The following is a 14,012-nucleotide window of genomic DNA, read 5'->3' as shown; positions in this document are numbered from 1 at the left end:
TGTCGGAGCGTCTCGTTTTCCCCTGCTTGAGGGAGAAAAGGCTATCCGACGTTCGCGGCGGCTTTCGGCTGGTGCTGAAATGGGCCACGAACGAGTGCTCGAGCTGCGCAAAGGAATGGATGCTGCCCGATCGAAGACCGGAGTACCAAGCCCTGGCAGCCTTGCGAAGTGTGGCGGGGAAGCCGATGCAAAAAAGAGCGTCGGTTGCCCCCTGGATCGTCATGAGAGCTTTATAGCTCTCGAGGTGGTCGACCGGGTCGGTGGAGCCATCGTATGGCTCCACGTTCGGCATTTTGAACCGACTGGGAATCGGCTCATCGAGGACCAGTCGAGAGAGAGGCTGGGCGGTCTGGAAGTCGACGTCGTTCGAAGACTTCTGGCCGTCCATCTGCAGTTGGGCGAGTCGGCGGTCGATCTCCTCGAACCGTCGCTCGTAGTCGTCCGCTCGTCGATGCTGGGAGACCCCGGGAGTGGAGCCTCCGGAAGACTCTGAAGGAGAGGCCGACGGTGTGCGCGGCCGCTTCTCCTTCCTCGCCCGTTCCAACGGCGAAGGAGAGGGCCGCTGAGACCGTCGGTCGTCGCGCCGTGGTCGCCCCTCCTCCTCTCCGTGGGAGCGCTGTTGAGAGCGCTCGCTTGGAGGCGACAGGGGTCGGCGCGGCCGTCGGCGGCTGCTCCTGGAAGGCATGGGTCGGGCCGTCGGTTGTTGCTGGAGGCTTTTGACTGCGTCAGTCAGTACGGTCATCTGCCGTACGATGGCCGCAATCTGGGCCTCCGTAGTCACTGCAGGGCGCGGAGAGCTAGGCTCCGCCGCCGGTGGGGGCGGGGAGGCTTCTTCCCGGCGGGAAGAACGCCTTGCCGACCCAGTGATTCTCGATCGTTGAGCTCTTGTCTTTGTCATGCTGTCTCCCTACCTGGCGCGCCAATCTGTTGCGGCCAATCGCCTCGTCGCTCGATCGCCGGGAAGCGTGCACCTGCAAAAGGAAGTCCGCACTGACCGGAGGCGGCTCCGGCGGGGACCCTCCGACGGTCAAGTCAGAGAGATGACTGGGCAACAGTAAAATGCAGACAGAGAGCTCTGAGAGGGAGAGAGAGAAAGAGGAGCGAGCCTGCGTATGTGGGAGAGACGGGCGGATCGACCCTTTGCACTGTTGCCTTCCCCGGTATATATAGTGGAGCACGGTATGGCGCCGTCATTAATGGCGCGGACAAGTGAGGAACTGTCAACTCACTGTAGACTGTCAGAGCCGCCGTGGAAATGTCATGTCGCCGTGTGGCCGTCTAGTCACCAGGGTTGACCTCGCTCTCGGCGGGACAATGCCCCTGGGGAACTGTGCCGCATGTCCGTGTCAGAGCTGACAAGGTCTGGCGGCTGTACGGCGATGGGAGGAGACGGCCGACCCTTGGTCGGTGGCCAGCAGAGTGGCGTCGGGTTCCTCCGTCAGTCGGCGAGTTTCATGTGAGTCGGCCTCTGGGTCTGGTCGGTCGGGAAAGATACGCCCGACATATCTCCAGTCGGCGATTGGGCCATTGAAAAGCCGTCGGTAGCGTCCGTTAGTCGGTCACCCCCGGCTTTCAGTCAGAGACGGTCGGTCGGGCCGCCAGCCGGTCGGGCCCTCCGATAGTCGGTCGGTCGGTTTCCCCCAACACCATCTACAGCAAATCTGGCTAGGTGCTTAGGAAGGAATGAACAAGATAGGCTTCTCAAAGTTTTAAGGCAAATGCCATTGTCAACAAAATATTTGATCGTGCTGCTTCCAATTAGATGATTTAGAAAATTGAGAGCAAATTTGGTTCGGAGCATTAAATTCTTGAATAAAAATAAAAATGAGTATTTTTTACTCTAGCCATTTAGCCGAAGAAGGTCATACTCTCATTCTAATTTTAGTTTGAAATGAAAATACTTTAATTTTTACTCTTTTTTAATATTTAAATTATATTTTGAATTTAATTTTAGTTACGATCTAAACATGTTAGAAGATATGATCATTTAAATTTTTATTCTAATATATTTTGATTTTGATTTTAATTATGAGTCAAACACATTGTGAAAGCTATTAAAATTTTTAAAAAAATATTTTTTATGTTAAAAAAATTTTGAAAGAACTCAAGGAATACTCCATCAGGAAAATCCAAAATTATGAAGCAGCACTCATGCACGCAGCCATAACATGATATAATTAGTTAAGATGAACAAAACCCCATGTTTCTAATGGAATAGTTCAAGAAAAATTTTGATCACCAATATGTGAACGTTGAAAAAAAATTATGGGGCAAGTTCTTGGAACATAGTCAACCATAACCACCCAACGCTTGGCACCAATATATATATATTAAAAAAATATAATATATATCGTGTCAAATTTTTTGGATGTTAGATTTTCTTACATCTAGGAGGGCAATGTGGTCACTATAGAGGGATCTAGAATGATTTCTTATTTTACTTGAGATGTCACTTTTATTATTATTATTATTATTAATAATAATAATAATAATAATAATAATAATAATAATATTATTATTATTATTATTATGACGTCAAGCTCAAGAAAGAAAGATGCAGTGCAATTCAAGATGTGTTTATTCCCTTGAGAGCTTGTTTGAATATTCAGATCCAAAATTCCATCGGCTTTATAGATTTGGAGTAGTGCAGTTAGAAAAAAAAGTATGGATTTGACTTATATTCCCAATACCCAAGAACTTTTACAGTAGATTAATTCGAATCTCATAAGGAAAAAAAAATAATTTGAATTTTTTTCTATGAGATTCGAGTCATTCATACAAAATATAGTTTTGGATGGTCGTAGGTATAAACTTAATCTAATCTATAATTCAATATTTTTTGATGATTGTATTGATCTAACCCTTAAATTCTATGAAATTTCAGATTTGACCATCCAAACAGACTCTAAATCAACAGGCACCAAATGGGAAGGGTCAGGTGGTAGAGGGATTCCTCTTTTCGTACCTTCTTGCTAACCGGTATTTCCGTAACCATGAGCGGCCATGAAGACGTGTATAAAAGGTTTAAGATCTAGAGTTGGCACGATTATCGTATGGCTCTCAATTCTACACGAGGGACTAAGGGGGAATGGAAGAACTGAGAGCCCGTACTGCTCAAAATGATCTTTTGCAATGAAGCCAGTAGAACGGGCTAAGCCTTCTTTGATAGAGTCATCAAATTAACCTTCACAGTGTTTTGGGGAGGGGTACTCAAAAACAAAACGAGGACTGTATGAAGACATACCTTGGGTAGAGATGTGGAGTTACAAACTTTGCAAAGAACGGAAAATGTTGGGGAACAAAAATGGCAGACAATGTAGCAGAGCCTATAGGACACTTGGATACCACATTCGGTAGCCTGGTTATTGAGGAGCCCTCGTTCAGCCAGTAGCTTGGCAATCAGCCCTCCAAAAGAGCCTAACTCCCTTGAGTTGTTGGAATCTTCCAAACTAGAAAGCAATTTGCATTAAAGTTACCATCTATGTTAACATAGAGATTTATAGAAATCCCGGACCTTTAAACCTCCTAACACTCTTAAACGGTTAAACCCATTTTTGTGGGCCAATTTTTGGTAGATTAATAAAATAAATAGGGCAACCACCAAATGCACTCGCCAGAAACAAGAAAAACGTGGGTGTACGGAATAATTATCTAAATTTTCATAATTTATTTTTTTTATCATAAAATATAGATGTATCATTTTTTTTTAAATAAATTTTTATAATGGATCGATCATTGAAAAAATTATGATCGAACTCTCATGTCATATACATATCTAAATTATTCAAATATTTTTAAAATTTATTTATTTATTTATTTTTAATAATTTAATATGCATGTGTAAGTACGAGGGATCATCTATTTTTTAGTAGGTATTTTTAAAATATATCCGATCATAAATTTTTTTTATGATGGATCTGGTTATAAATTTTTTTTTTTTAACAAAAAGCTAGTGGCCAATTTCATTTCAAGGTGCAAAATTCGCATGTCTACGCAACCATGTCACATTTTTTAAGACGACGCCGTAAACTAGCGGACGAGATACATCGTGCAGTCAAAGCGTCTTTACCGTTCGCATAATACTTCTCGTGCGCGTGTTGTCGCTAGCATGAAGGAAGGTCGAAATCAGTCCCAGCCTCCAGGCACCACCCTGTTAGAAAAGCACCCACTGCCACGCGTCTCCGATAGAATGGAATATTGCGTTTAATTTACCAATTGTATCATGCCATGTGGAATTGTTTTTTACCGTGGTTGGGATCGACATGACTCGTGGCTCTTGCGCCCTCGAGGGAATAATTCGTCCGGCACTCACTGGACGCACCTATAAATAAGGGATACGGCCGTTTATCACCGTGTCGTCTTCTCCGTCTCGCCGCCGCTTTCTTTCTTCCTTTTCGATTTGGGGGAAGGTTCAAAGATCGGAGCTCGATCGATCGATAGCCGTCGGATCCCCGCCGCGATCCGAAGATGAACGACGCTGATGTGTCCAAGCAGATCCAGCAGATGGTGCGGTTCATCCGCCAGGAGGCGGAGGAGAAGGCCAACGAGATCTCCGTCTCCGCCGAAGAGGTTCTGATCTCTCTCCCCTTTTCTTGATCCCATTTTCCCTTATCTTTGCTAAATTCTGCTGTTATATTTCCCTTCTTTTTTTTTCCCTGATTCTCTTGGTGATGTCTATTTGACCGATCTGTTATCGTTTATTGATAATTTAGAGAAATTTTGATAGATGAGTTTTGTGACAATCTATGATTTGGCATGAAAGAAGCTTAGAAGAGTAATTTTTAGCCTTGCTGTGATGATAATTTGTATGGTCATTTTGGACGCTGATGCGATCTACTAGAGATTACGCGAGGATACCACGAAAAATTGATCTTCTGAGTTTCGCTATCGTTGTGTTTCTCTAGATCGCTAATATTTTGTCGAATCAATTGGTATTTTGGTGGTTGTTTTGGTGTTTGCGTTCTGATTATAGAGTTATGCTACACTGCAGAAGTAACAAATGAGCCTATCTATCTATCAGCTGCTGGAGACGTACATCCGATTTTCTGGAATTTTTGTTAATTGTGCTGATTTTTCTTTTGTGCTTTTTCTAAATCATTCAGTTGCTTGTTGGAAGCCCATTAATTTGACAAGGTGTAGATGCAGAATTGGTTGATTGGCTGGGTTAGGTGGTAGAAAAGAGAAGTTAACTTATAATCATAGAAAGAAGATTTCAGTTTAATTTGCCGATTAGCACTGTTTATTGCTGTTTAATGGTGGGCAACTGGTCAAACAGATCATTCATCATAAGCTTCAAGGGCCTAATGAATGGATTTATCTTCACATGTTAAGGACTAAGTATTAAATGGTGAAACTAAAAATTTACGATCATACAAATTTGGATACAGAGAGGGATCAGCTTTTTTAGTAAAGAAAAAAAAAGGGTTACTGCAAGGGCTATAAACAACAGAGGAATATCTAGGTAATTGGATATTACAGTTTTTGTTTTTGGTAATGATGAAGGATTCTGCTGCAATGCAAAATAGACTTTTTATGTTTTGTGATTCTATTATTTGTTGTAAGTGCTGTTTTACTGATGGTGGTGTTTATATGAATGCTGCTTTTTTACCAATTTGGATTCCTTTTTTTCATCTGTCCCTCCCTAAAGTCTTGATTCTATGCTTTGATGGCCCTGTAGGAATTTAACATAGAGAAATTGCAACTTTTTGAAGCTGAAAAGAAGAAGATCAGACAAGAATATGAACGAAAGGAGAAGCAGGTCGAAATTCGGAGAAAAATGTAATCCTCTTGACACCCCTTTTGTCCTTTGACATTCATTTTCTTTTGTTATTTGTTTTATGTGCCAACACCTGATACATGATATCATTTTGCTGTTTATGTCTGGTTCTATGTCCATAGCTTTAATAATTTTGTGCTATCATTTCTCCAATTCTTCAGGTTCATCTCCAGCACTAAACCAACGATCCATTTTTTAAACATTATAAAGATATTTAACTCAAGAGAACTGGTGCACAGAGCACTGTGTCTTTTAAATTCAAGAGATGAAAGTGAAACCTAAAAGAAGGAAAAACACTAGGTTAAGGTGAACATTTCGTAGTTGAAGCCCAGTCCCACCAAAGAAATGACAAGAATCTAACTGTGTACCATATAGCTGACAAAAATTCATATCAATAAATTCTAAAATGCACCAGTACTTACATAGTTTATGCTCACACTACCTTCTTATTTGTTTCAAAGTTATAGCAAGTCTTAAGCTCTGCTTGAATATTGCATCACTTTGTCTGAGGGGTTTTGCAACAATGTTCAATTTCTTTCATTTACATCATACGCTCAACTAGATTTGCCACTAAAATCTGTTTACTGACCAACAATGTAGCACTTGTTATGGGATACCATAGATGTTTGATTAGTCCCCATAGGTTTAACGTATTCATTGCTTGAGGAAGTAACTAGAAGGGAAGGAGGCTCTTCCAGGCGAGTTGTCTAGAGGAAAGTGCAAAATCAGTTTACCCCTATAGATGAAAATTGTAGAAGATGATGCTTGAGTTCTGAACAATCACCACTAAGGCATATTTTAAGATGCCATATGGAGGGAACTCATGCACATATACTGTAAGATAGCAATCACATACAGGCATATAAAGAGAGTAAAGTATATGTTATTATTGTAACTTATGAATTATAAGCATATAGGCACATGCATATATGCATGTATACTGTAAAGTTTTTAGTTGTCGATTGCTATTGCTTGTGAATATCTATCAGCATGATTTCATGGTTTGACAAAGTTTACCTTTTCTTTCTGCAGTGAGTATTCTATGCAGCTGAATGCTTCTCGTATCAACGTTCTTCAGGCGCAGGATGATTTAGTCAACTCCATGAAGGAGGCTGCTGGGAAGGAACTCCTGCATGTCAGCCATCATCAATATGCATACGAAAAGCTTCTGAAAGAACTGATTGTTCAGGTATGAGAGTTTGAGCATATTTTCTTGTGGTTACTAGTATTGGATTCTTACAAAGATATGGCCATTTTCCATGACAACACAAATTTGATGAGTTACAATGCTATGCAATGAAAAGCTAATAACCAGACAAAGATCTTGTATTAATGTGATTTCAAATGTTGGAAAAAGCATGGCTTAGATATTTTTCTTTTACATGCTGCATATGATACTGTGATAATAATCACTAGATGTTGGTAGTATAACTCAAATTTCTTGCAAATTGTTAACCACTCAAGTTGCAATATCGGTGCTTTCTATCATTCCAAGCTAATACGTTATTACTCAACTATCTTTGCTTTCCATAACTCAGTTCCCTTTGTCATCTGTATTATTATTATTATTTGAGACTAAGCTAATACTGCTCTTTCAATCATTTCAGAGCTTGCTTAGATTGAAGGAGCCAGCTGTATTGCTGCGCTGTCGTGAAGCTGACCTTTATCTTGTGGAGTCAGTTTTGGATTCAGCAAAGAATGAATATGCAGAGAAAGCAAATGTTTATCCTCCTGAAATTGTAGTAGACCACAATGTCTATCTGCCTCCGGCTCCTACTCATCATCAAGCTCATGGCCCCTTTTGGTAGTGCACCTTCCATCCAAGTTCATAAATGTTTAGTGATTAAATATCTGAGCTGAATATCAGTAGTTATCTAGTCATAACTGGGAGGCCAATCCTAATTGATTTATTTAGATGCTTGTAGGCTTCATGCTTTAGTTTGTTTTCTTCATAAATGACAACTTGATACACTTCGAAGCTTGGAAAGGAATATATGTATAATTGCTTATAAAATGCAGCAAATGCTGTATAACATGCAAAATCATGGCTTCATATATTGTAGGGATAAAAGCAAATATCAAATCATCAGTTAAAGTACTCTACATGTTTGTGTCCAAGTAGGCACATGTATTTATATCTGTATTGCAGTTGCCTCTAATATTATCACAACTATAAGATGCAACCATTTTAATATCTAGCTACAGGAACCTGTTGACTAAACGTATCATAATCATCATGACAACTTTATACTATCTAAGGATGTTATTTTCCTTATGCACTGACTAGAGGGAAGTTGATGGTGAATCAGTAGGCTGTTAAAATGATAAGCAAAAGTCAACATTAAAATATCAACAATTGAATATTAAGGTTTTAAATCCTGTGGAACAGAGGTGCCTTCGCTACTTTATGGAATGGAATGCCCTCTCTGTCCCATCCTATTCTGTCCCAGTAGCCGTCTTGATCATGCATCCCGGTGGATATCCTCTGTCTCTCTCCATTTTTTTTTCTTCCTTTCTTTTTATGCTTTCCTTCTTTTCTTTCTTTTTTCTACCTTTCTTTTTTTTCTCTTTTCTTATCCCTTTCTTTCCTTTTTCTTCTTTTTCTTTCCTTTGTTTCTTCTTTCCTTCATTCCTTTCTTTTCTTTTTTGCTTCCTTTCTTTTTTTTTTTCATTTGTCTTCTTCTTCTTTCCTTTTACTTTTTCCTTTACTTCATCTTTCCTTCCTTTCTTTATTCCTCTTTCTTCTACTCCCACTGCCCAGTCCCTTTTTCTCACAGGAATGGGATGGGATGACAGGGATGCCCCCCATTTTTAACCTTGCAAATAATTGAACACCTATGTCTAGATAAAACGAACCAATGAAGGTGGTTGAATTCCCCAATGAATTATTCCACTACATACATGCTCTTAGCAAACTTCCTTATGACTAAATTAACATGTTCTTAAAGAACAGGAAAATTTGTAAAGTTCAACATTGAGATAGGAGAAGGGAGAAAGGTATCTTCAAGAAATCCATAAGATGCTCTTGATGGCATGGTATTTGTTTCATACACCAATGGATATCAAGTTATTCATCATCCATCACAACCATCTCGTCTCCAAAGAACTGTCAAAAGTTGGAATACAAATTTTGAAAAAGTCATAGGAATCTAAAAAGAAATCCCCATTCATAATCTGGTGTTTTTAGATAGTCATTAACTCTAACTGTAAGTCCTCCTCTTGTTTAATCTTTTTTGTTCAAGCCATGCATACAGGTAAGAAGGCCAAAAATCTCTGATATCTCATGCCAAATACAGCATCATCTCTGAAATCAAGATCCATATTTATCAATCAAAATAGTATTCCATCTCTGTAGGCCCTTGTCCCGCACTTATTTTCTTCCATGAAACTGGCTCTTTCATATGTTGAGAATAAAATGGCGTGTGATAATGTTGTATTGTTCTTATAGTTCTTGTTCTGGTTGCATTAGTGGCTTTAGGTGTTGGCTTATTAATCCTGTGGGAATTTTGCCTCGGTTTTATTTTCTGTATGGTGATTTTTGTTAAAAAAGATCATCAATGATGACCGATGACGGATTTTAATGATTCAGCTCTGGAGGTGTTGTCTTGGCTTCTATAGATGGGAAGATTGTCATTGAGAACACACTTGATGCAAGGCTGGATGTTGTCTTCCGGAAGAAACTTCCAGAGGTGCAATCTTTTTCTTCACTTGATAATTTGACTTCTTTGAGCTTCATCAACAACTTGGCAATTTGTTGAGAAAACAATGTGCTCTGAATATTGAACGATGTTCTATCTTATCCTAGTGCATACATGGAAAATTTCTGCATGGACACCCTGATCTGCTGCCCGCTTCAAGTCAATCACTGTCAGACAATGTATAATCATCAGTATTGCTATTAGATGCTGGGCAGTGATAATGTTTTTGAAAAAAGTGAACATCTGATCTGGACATCTATGGAAATTTGTTTTAGCATCTGAATTCAATTCAAGTTGCTAGGCAATATGGTGTTGTGCTCTCTCTATTTATTCTTCTTGATTATTTTTCTTCCATTTTCCTTTTTTAAATGGACCTTGAAGGTAGATATTTATTTCATACACATTTTTAGCCTTGTAATCTAATTTTGTCGATAAAAATTTAAATTTTCCGATACTTGGGTTCAGTGGTCATGGTATTACTTGCTGATTAGCAGTCCTCCCTCTAATGCCCAAAAACTGCCTAAATATCGACTCAACTTGCTTCTTTGCAGAATAATTTAAATTTTATAAGGGACACTCTGACATGCTTTAAGAACCAAGGTACATTTAAGTGTGATATTGACCCTAATCTATGAAGACCTTTGTCCGATTATGGAGTCAGCATTATCCTGTGATAAAATTTTTAAACACCTCCTGGTTCTTTATTGGTTTGTAGATTATTTAGTTTTTAACTTGTGGGAGTCTAAGCGCTTCCTCAGTAACTGATATGGTCAGACATACATTGTGAAAATTTGACATGGTGACATAAGTACATGACTCCTACCTATGTGGAACGTTAATTCCCAGAATTTTATCAGGTCACGTTATGCTTTCCATTAAATTTTGTTTTAGTCCATTTTAGATATAATTTCGTCAGATGCATAATTTGCCTTCTAAACTACTTTTTTTTTTTTTTTAATCATAAATTTGCCTTCTAAACTTGCAGCAACTTTTTGCCTCTCTCATTGCAGATCCGGAGGTGTCTCTTTGGCCAGGTTATTGCTTGATCAACTGGTTTAATTTGGTAATACTACAAAGTTCATTTGTTTGGATTATAAGTGATGGCTCATCCATCAGTGATCAGAACTGCTTGTCTAAGTACTTTTGAGCCCAGTTCAGTGGGCAAAACTTCATTCAATTACTTGTTAACTTTTGGTATCTGTATTTCGTTTGATATATCCATTTTACCTGAACTTTGCAAAAGTCTTCATCATTCTCCCACTTTGTTATCAGTATCTTAGAAAGATCTTGAATAAACTGATTTGGAATAAGATCTTTGTGTTGATGTATGCATTTGCTCAAATCATACAATGCCAAGCTGAGTCGGTTTCACCCAGAATTCATTGGTCATGACTTGTCATCTTGCGCTTACAAGTCTGTCATTAACAGCCTGCATGCATAATGGCAGATGAAAGCTAGTCGACGCAAATTTCCGAAGTTGCCTGACCACAGTATGGTGCAAGTTTCCAGACAATCTCGTTAATTTATTAACTTTTTCTGATTGGCACCGAATAAAGAAGAAAAGAACATTGAAGTTAGATGTTACAGACGTTATACTAACAAAAATACATAGTCGCACAAAAACTCGGTTCTCATTGGAACCAATGAATACGTGTAGGGATGGCAACAATGTTCCCATCCTTTGCGAATTTTAACGTGGAACCATGAGTTGGGGTAGAAGGTCCAGTGCATGAATAATGGCTGATGAGGACCCAATTATGTGGACCATTGGACTGTCTCCGGCGATGCTTGTGCTCGTACCCTGCTCGACCTCTTGCTTGGTCTTGAGGCTTATGGCTTGAGAGGAGGTGCGTCCAACATTAATAGAAACCAAATCCACGTTTTCTCTGTGCAGAAGCTTTCTGGCATCCACAAACCGAAATCCTAGAGTTATAGCTTCTAGGAATCGTGAACATCTTGATGGTTTAGCTCATCAACAAAAACAAGCAACCGAAGAAGCATTCAGTTTCGGCATAGGTTCGAGAGAAGAAATTCTAATAGACGAGAAGGAGCAAGAACGGTGGAACAATGAGATATGCTGATAACGATTGTTTTGAGGTAATCACCTGGTGGAGTTCCATGGCCATGTTGATCAACCTTCCTTCTGTAACCTCGCTTTGCAAGAGGGGTCATGCATTCACGAGGTACTGACACCGATCTTTGGGGATGTGGAGCGCGGTTGATTCGGTGGCCTTGGACATGCCTGTCGTTGCTGTGTGGTTGAAAAGTTTAATCACACTAGCCCAGGAAAAGGTCTCTTGGAAGCCCTGATGTCAAACCCTAGCAATGGAGATTTTACCAGGTCCAGACTGATTCATGCTTTATGACCCCTTTATTTACAAAGTATACACCGCTTCGAGAGTTCCAATTGTTTAGGGATTAGGATTAACGCAGGACTTATCATGCAAATACCAAAGGGCCCAGAAATCCTGTTTATCCAAAAAAAAAAAAAAAAAAAAAGAAAAGGGAACCGTTTTTCCTTTTTTTTTTCTTAAATTTCCTTCGAAGTTGTGTTTTGTCCAGCTTCTTCCGCCCGTGGGAAGGATTCACCTTCCGAGAAATTCTTTGTGCACCACAGAGGGTGTAGAAAATCCGACGTGGAGAGTACCAATTTGTCCATCCACGTGGGTATTTAATATAAATAAATTAATTTTTTATTTAAAATTTTTATATGATAAAAATATTTTTTAAAAAAATATAATATATTTTTTAAAAATTATAATAATTTTTTATAAAAATTATGATATTTTTGTAGAAAATATTGAACTGAAGCAGGATGTCATAATGTTTGTAAAAGATATCATAATTTTTAAGAAAGAGTCTCGTAATATTGTATGAAGAAAAAAAATAATGAATATATATGAAAATATTATTATAATATTTTTTTTTAAAAATTACGGCATTCTTCATAAAAATTATAACATTTTTATTTTAGTTTAGTCTTTTATGTACGGATATCATAATTTTTGTGAGTGAATGTAATAATTTTTAAAAAAAATATCATAATTTTTAAGAAAGATATTTTTATCCTATAAAATTTTTAAATAAAAAAATTGATCATTAAATATATATTAAAAAATAATGATTACGTGGATCCATTGAACAAGACGTACATTTCACGTCAAATCTTCTATACCACCTACGATGCACAAAAAAATATTTATTCACCTTCCTCGGATCACCCACTGCGCCTGCATCAACGGATCCAACTCCATGATCCATCTGTCTGCAACAATGGGTGATCCAACGACTTTTCCGTGCAAAAGATGCAAACCCTTATCCGTCAATAGCTCAGCCCGGTAGTGTCACCGACCTCATACCGAGAGATGAGGAATTGGCGACACTTCGCTGGTTCGATCCGGAGAATACCATTGCACGTCGGAGAATACCATTGCCGTCGTAGCAACGTTACGGGCATCCCTCTCTTCCCCCAATAAGTTAAGCGTTGGGGATCTGGACGCAAGTATGCAGACGCGGTGATAATTGTTTCGTACCGCAACTTGTGATCTGGTGGTGGACGGTTGTGATCCTCCTGAATAACACCTTTGCCGTTTGTTTAATGCTGTTTCGTAATCTCCTTGCACTGCAGCAGCTGCAATTCTCGTTTCACAGGTACAGAGTTCATGGCTCAATTGCACTCGGTTATGTTCAGTGCCGTGATGCCGTGGAAGTTGGCTACAGAGTCGTAACAAGTTTGCACGTTAGATTGGCAAAGTTTGTTACTGTTGAGGTAGATCCCCGGTCTTTGTCCGGCTAGCCTTCTCTCTCACCTTCCGATCGATCAAGTGCGCCGCACTGATCAGATTGCTATGGTCCGACCAGATTTTGATCGGCGGGCCTTGCCCCGATTGGCTTTCCACCGGTTAAGATTGATAATGCTTCGTCGACTAAAGGCAATGGCTTAGCCAAGCTGATACTAAACCGATTTGGATCGACATGCAGTCCACATACGATCTTTGGCTAGCTGACAACGTTCGACGGATAGCCGACTATTTTCTCGATATTCTACCGACTATTCGATCAAATAGCACTGCTCCATGGACTCATTCGTTCGATATCGAATCTCAGAGCACGGGCGCCAGCCTAGCAGCCAAACGCTAAACATGGCCGCTATGCTATCCCGTCAGGTCACATCAAGTCATGTTGCCCATAAGCCATACTTTGGGTTGCTGGCTACGTGCCGTGATGGGAAGCCACGAGCTCATTAATTACGCCACATACACGGTAGCGTCCGTCGCTGCGGCCACCCTATGCACCGAACATAAGGTACATCCTCCGTCGGGACCATTTAAGGATGCCCCTTGCACCTCCGTATGATGGGACATGTTCGGAATGACCGTCCATCCTTTCGCCATTGACTTTGCTCCCTCTACAAATAGAGGTAAGTGAAAACTCCACATATGTATGTCTCACGTGCACACGCTTGAGATCCTGATGCCAAAACTCTGCTCCACTTTCTATCGAGTAACATCTCTAACTTGAATGTCGAAGGATTCTCG

General features: G+C 39.9%; 1 protein-coding gene across 3 annotated transcripts; it reads left to right on the top strand.

Moving 5' to 3' along the window:
- Window positions 1–4,335: 4,335 nt before the first annotated feature.
- LOC105039747 (V-type proton ATPase subunit E) lies at window positions 4,336–10,784 on the top strand. 3 transcript variants are annotated; one of them, XM_010916010.3, is made up of 6 exons: window positions 4,336–4,569; window positions 5,678–5,778; window positions 6,809–6,965; window positions 7,384–7,580; window positions 9,366–9,465; window positions 10,485–10,784. In XM_010916010.3, the coding sequence occupies exons 1-6, from the start codon at window positions 4,468–4,470 to the stop codon at window positions 10,518–10,520; spliced, it is 693 nt and encodes a 230-aa protein (XP_010914312.1). In that variant the 5' UTR covers window positions 4,336–4,467; the 3' UTR covers window positions 10,521–10,784. The 3 variants fall into 3 exon arrangements, with proteins under 3 accessions (XP_010914312.1, XP_073109133.1, XP_010914317.1); XM_073253032.1 differs by having other exon boundaries at window positions 10,460–10,784; XM_010916015.3 differs by lacking the exon at window positions 9,366–9,465 and having other exon boundaries at window positions 10,485–10,716.
- The last annotated feature ends 3,228 nt before the right edge of the window (window positions 10,785–14,012 follow it).

The sequence above is a fragment of the Elaeis guineensis genome, chromosome 2 (genome assembly GCF_000442705.2).
Source record: "Elaeis guineensis isolate ETL-2024a chromosome 2, EG11, whole genome shotgun sequence".
NCBI lineage: Eukaryota > Viridiplantae > Streptophyta > Magnoliopsida > Arecales > Arecaceae > Elaeis > Elaeis guineensis.
This window is presented reverse-complemented; position numbering and strand designations above follow the sequence as displayed.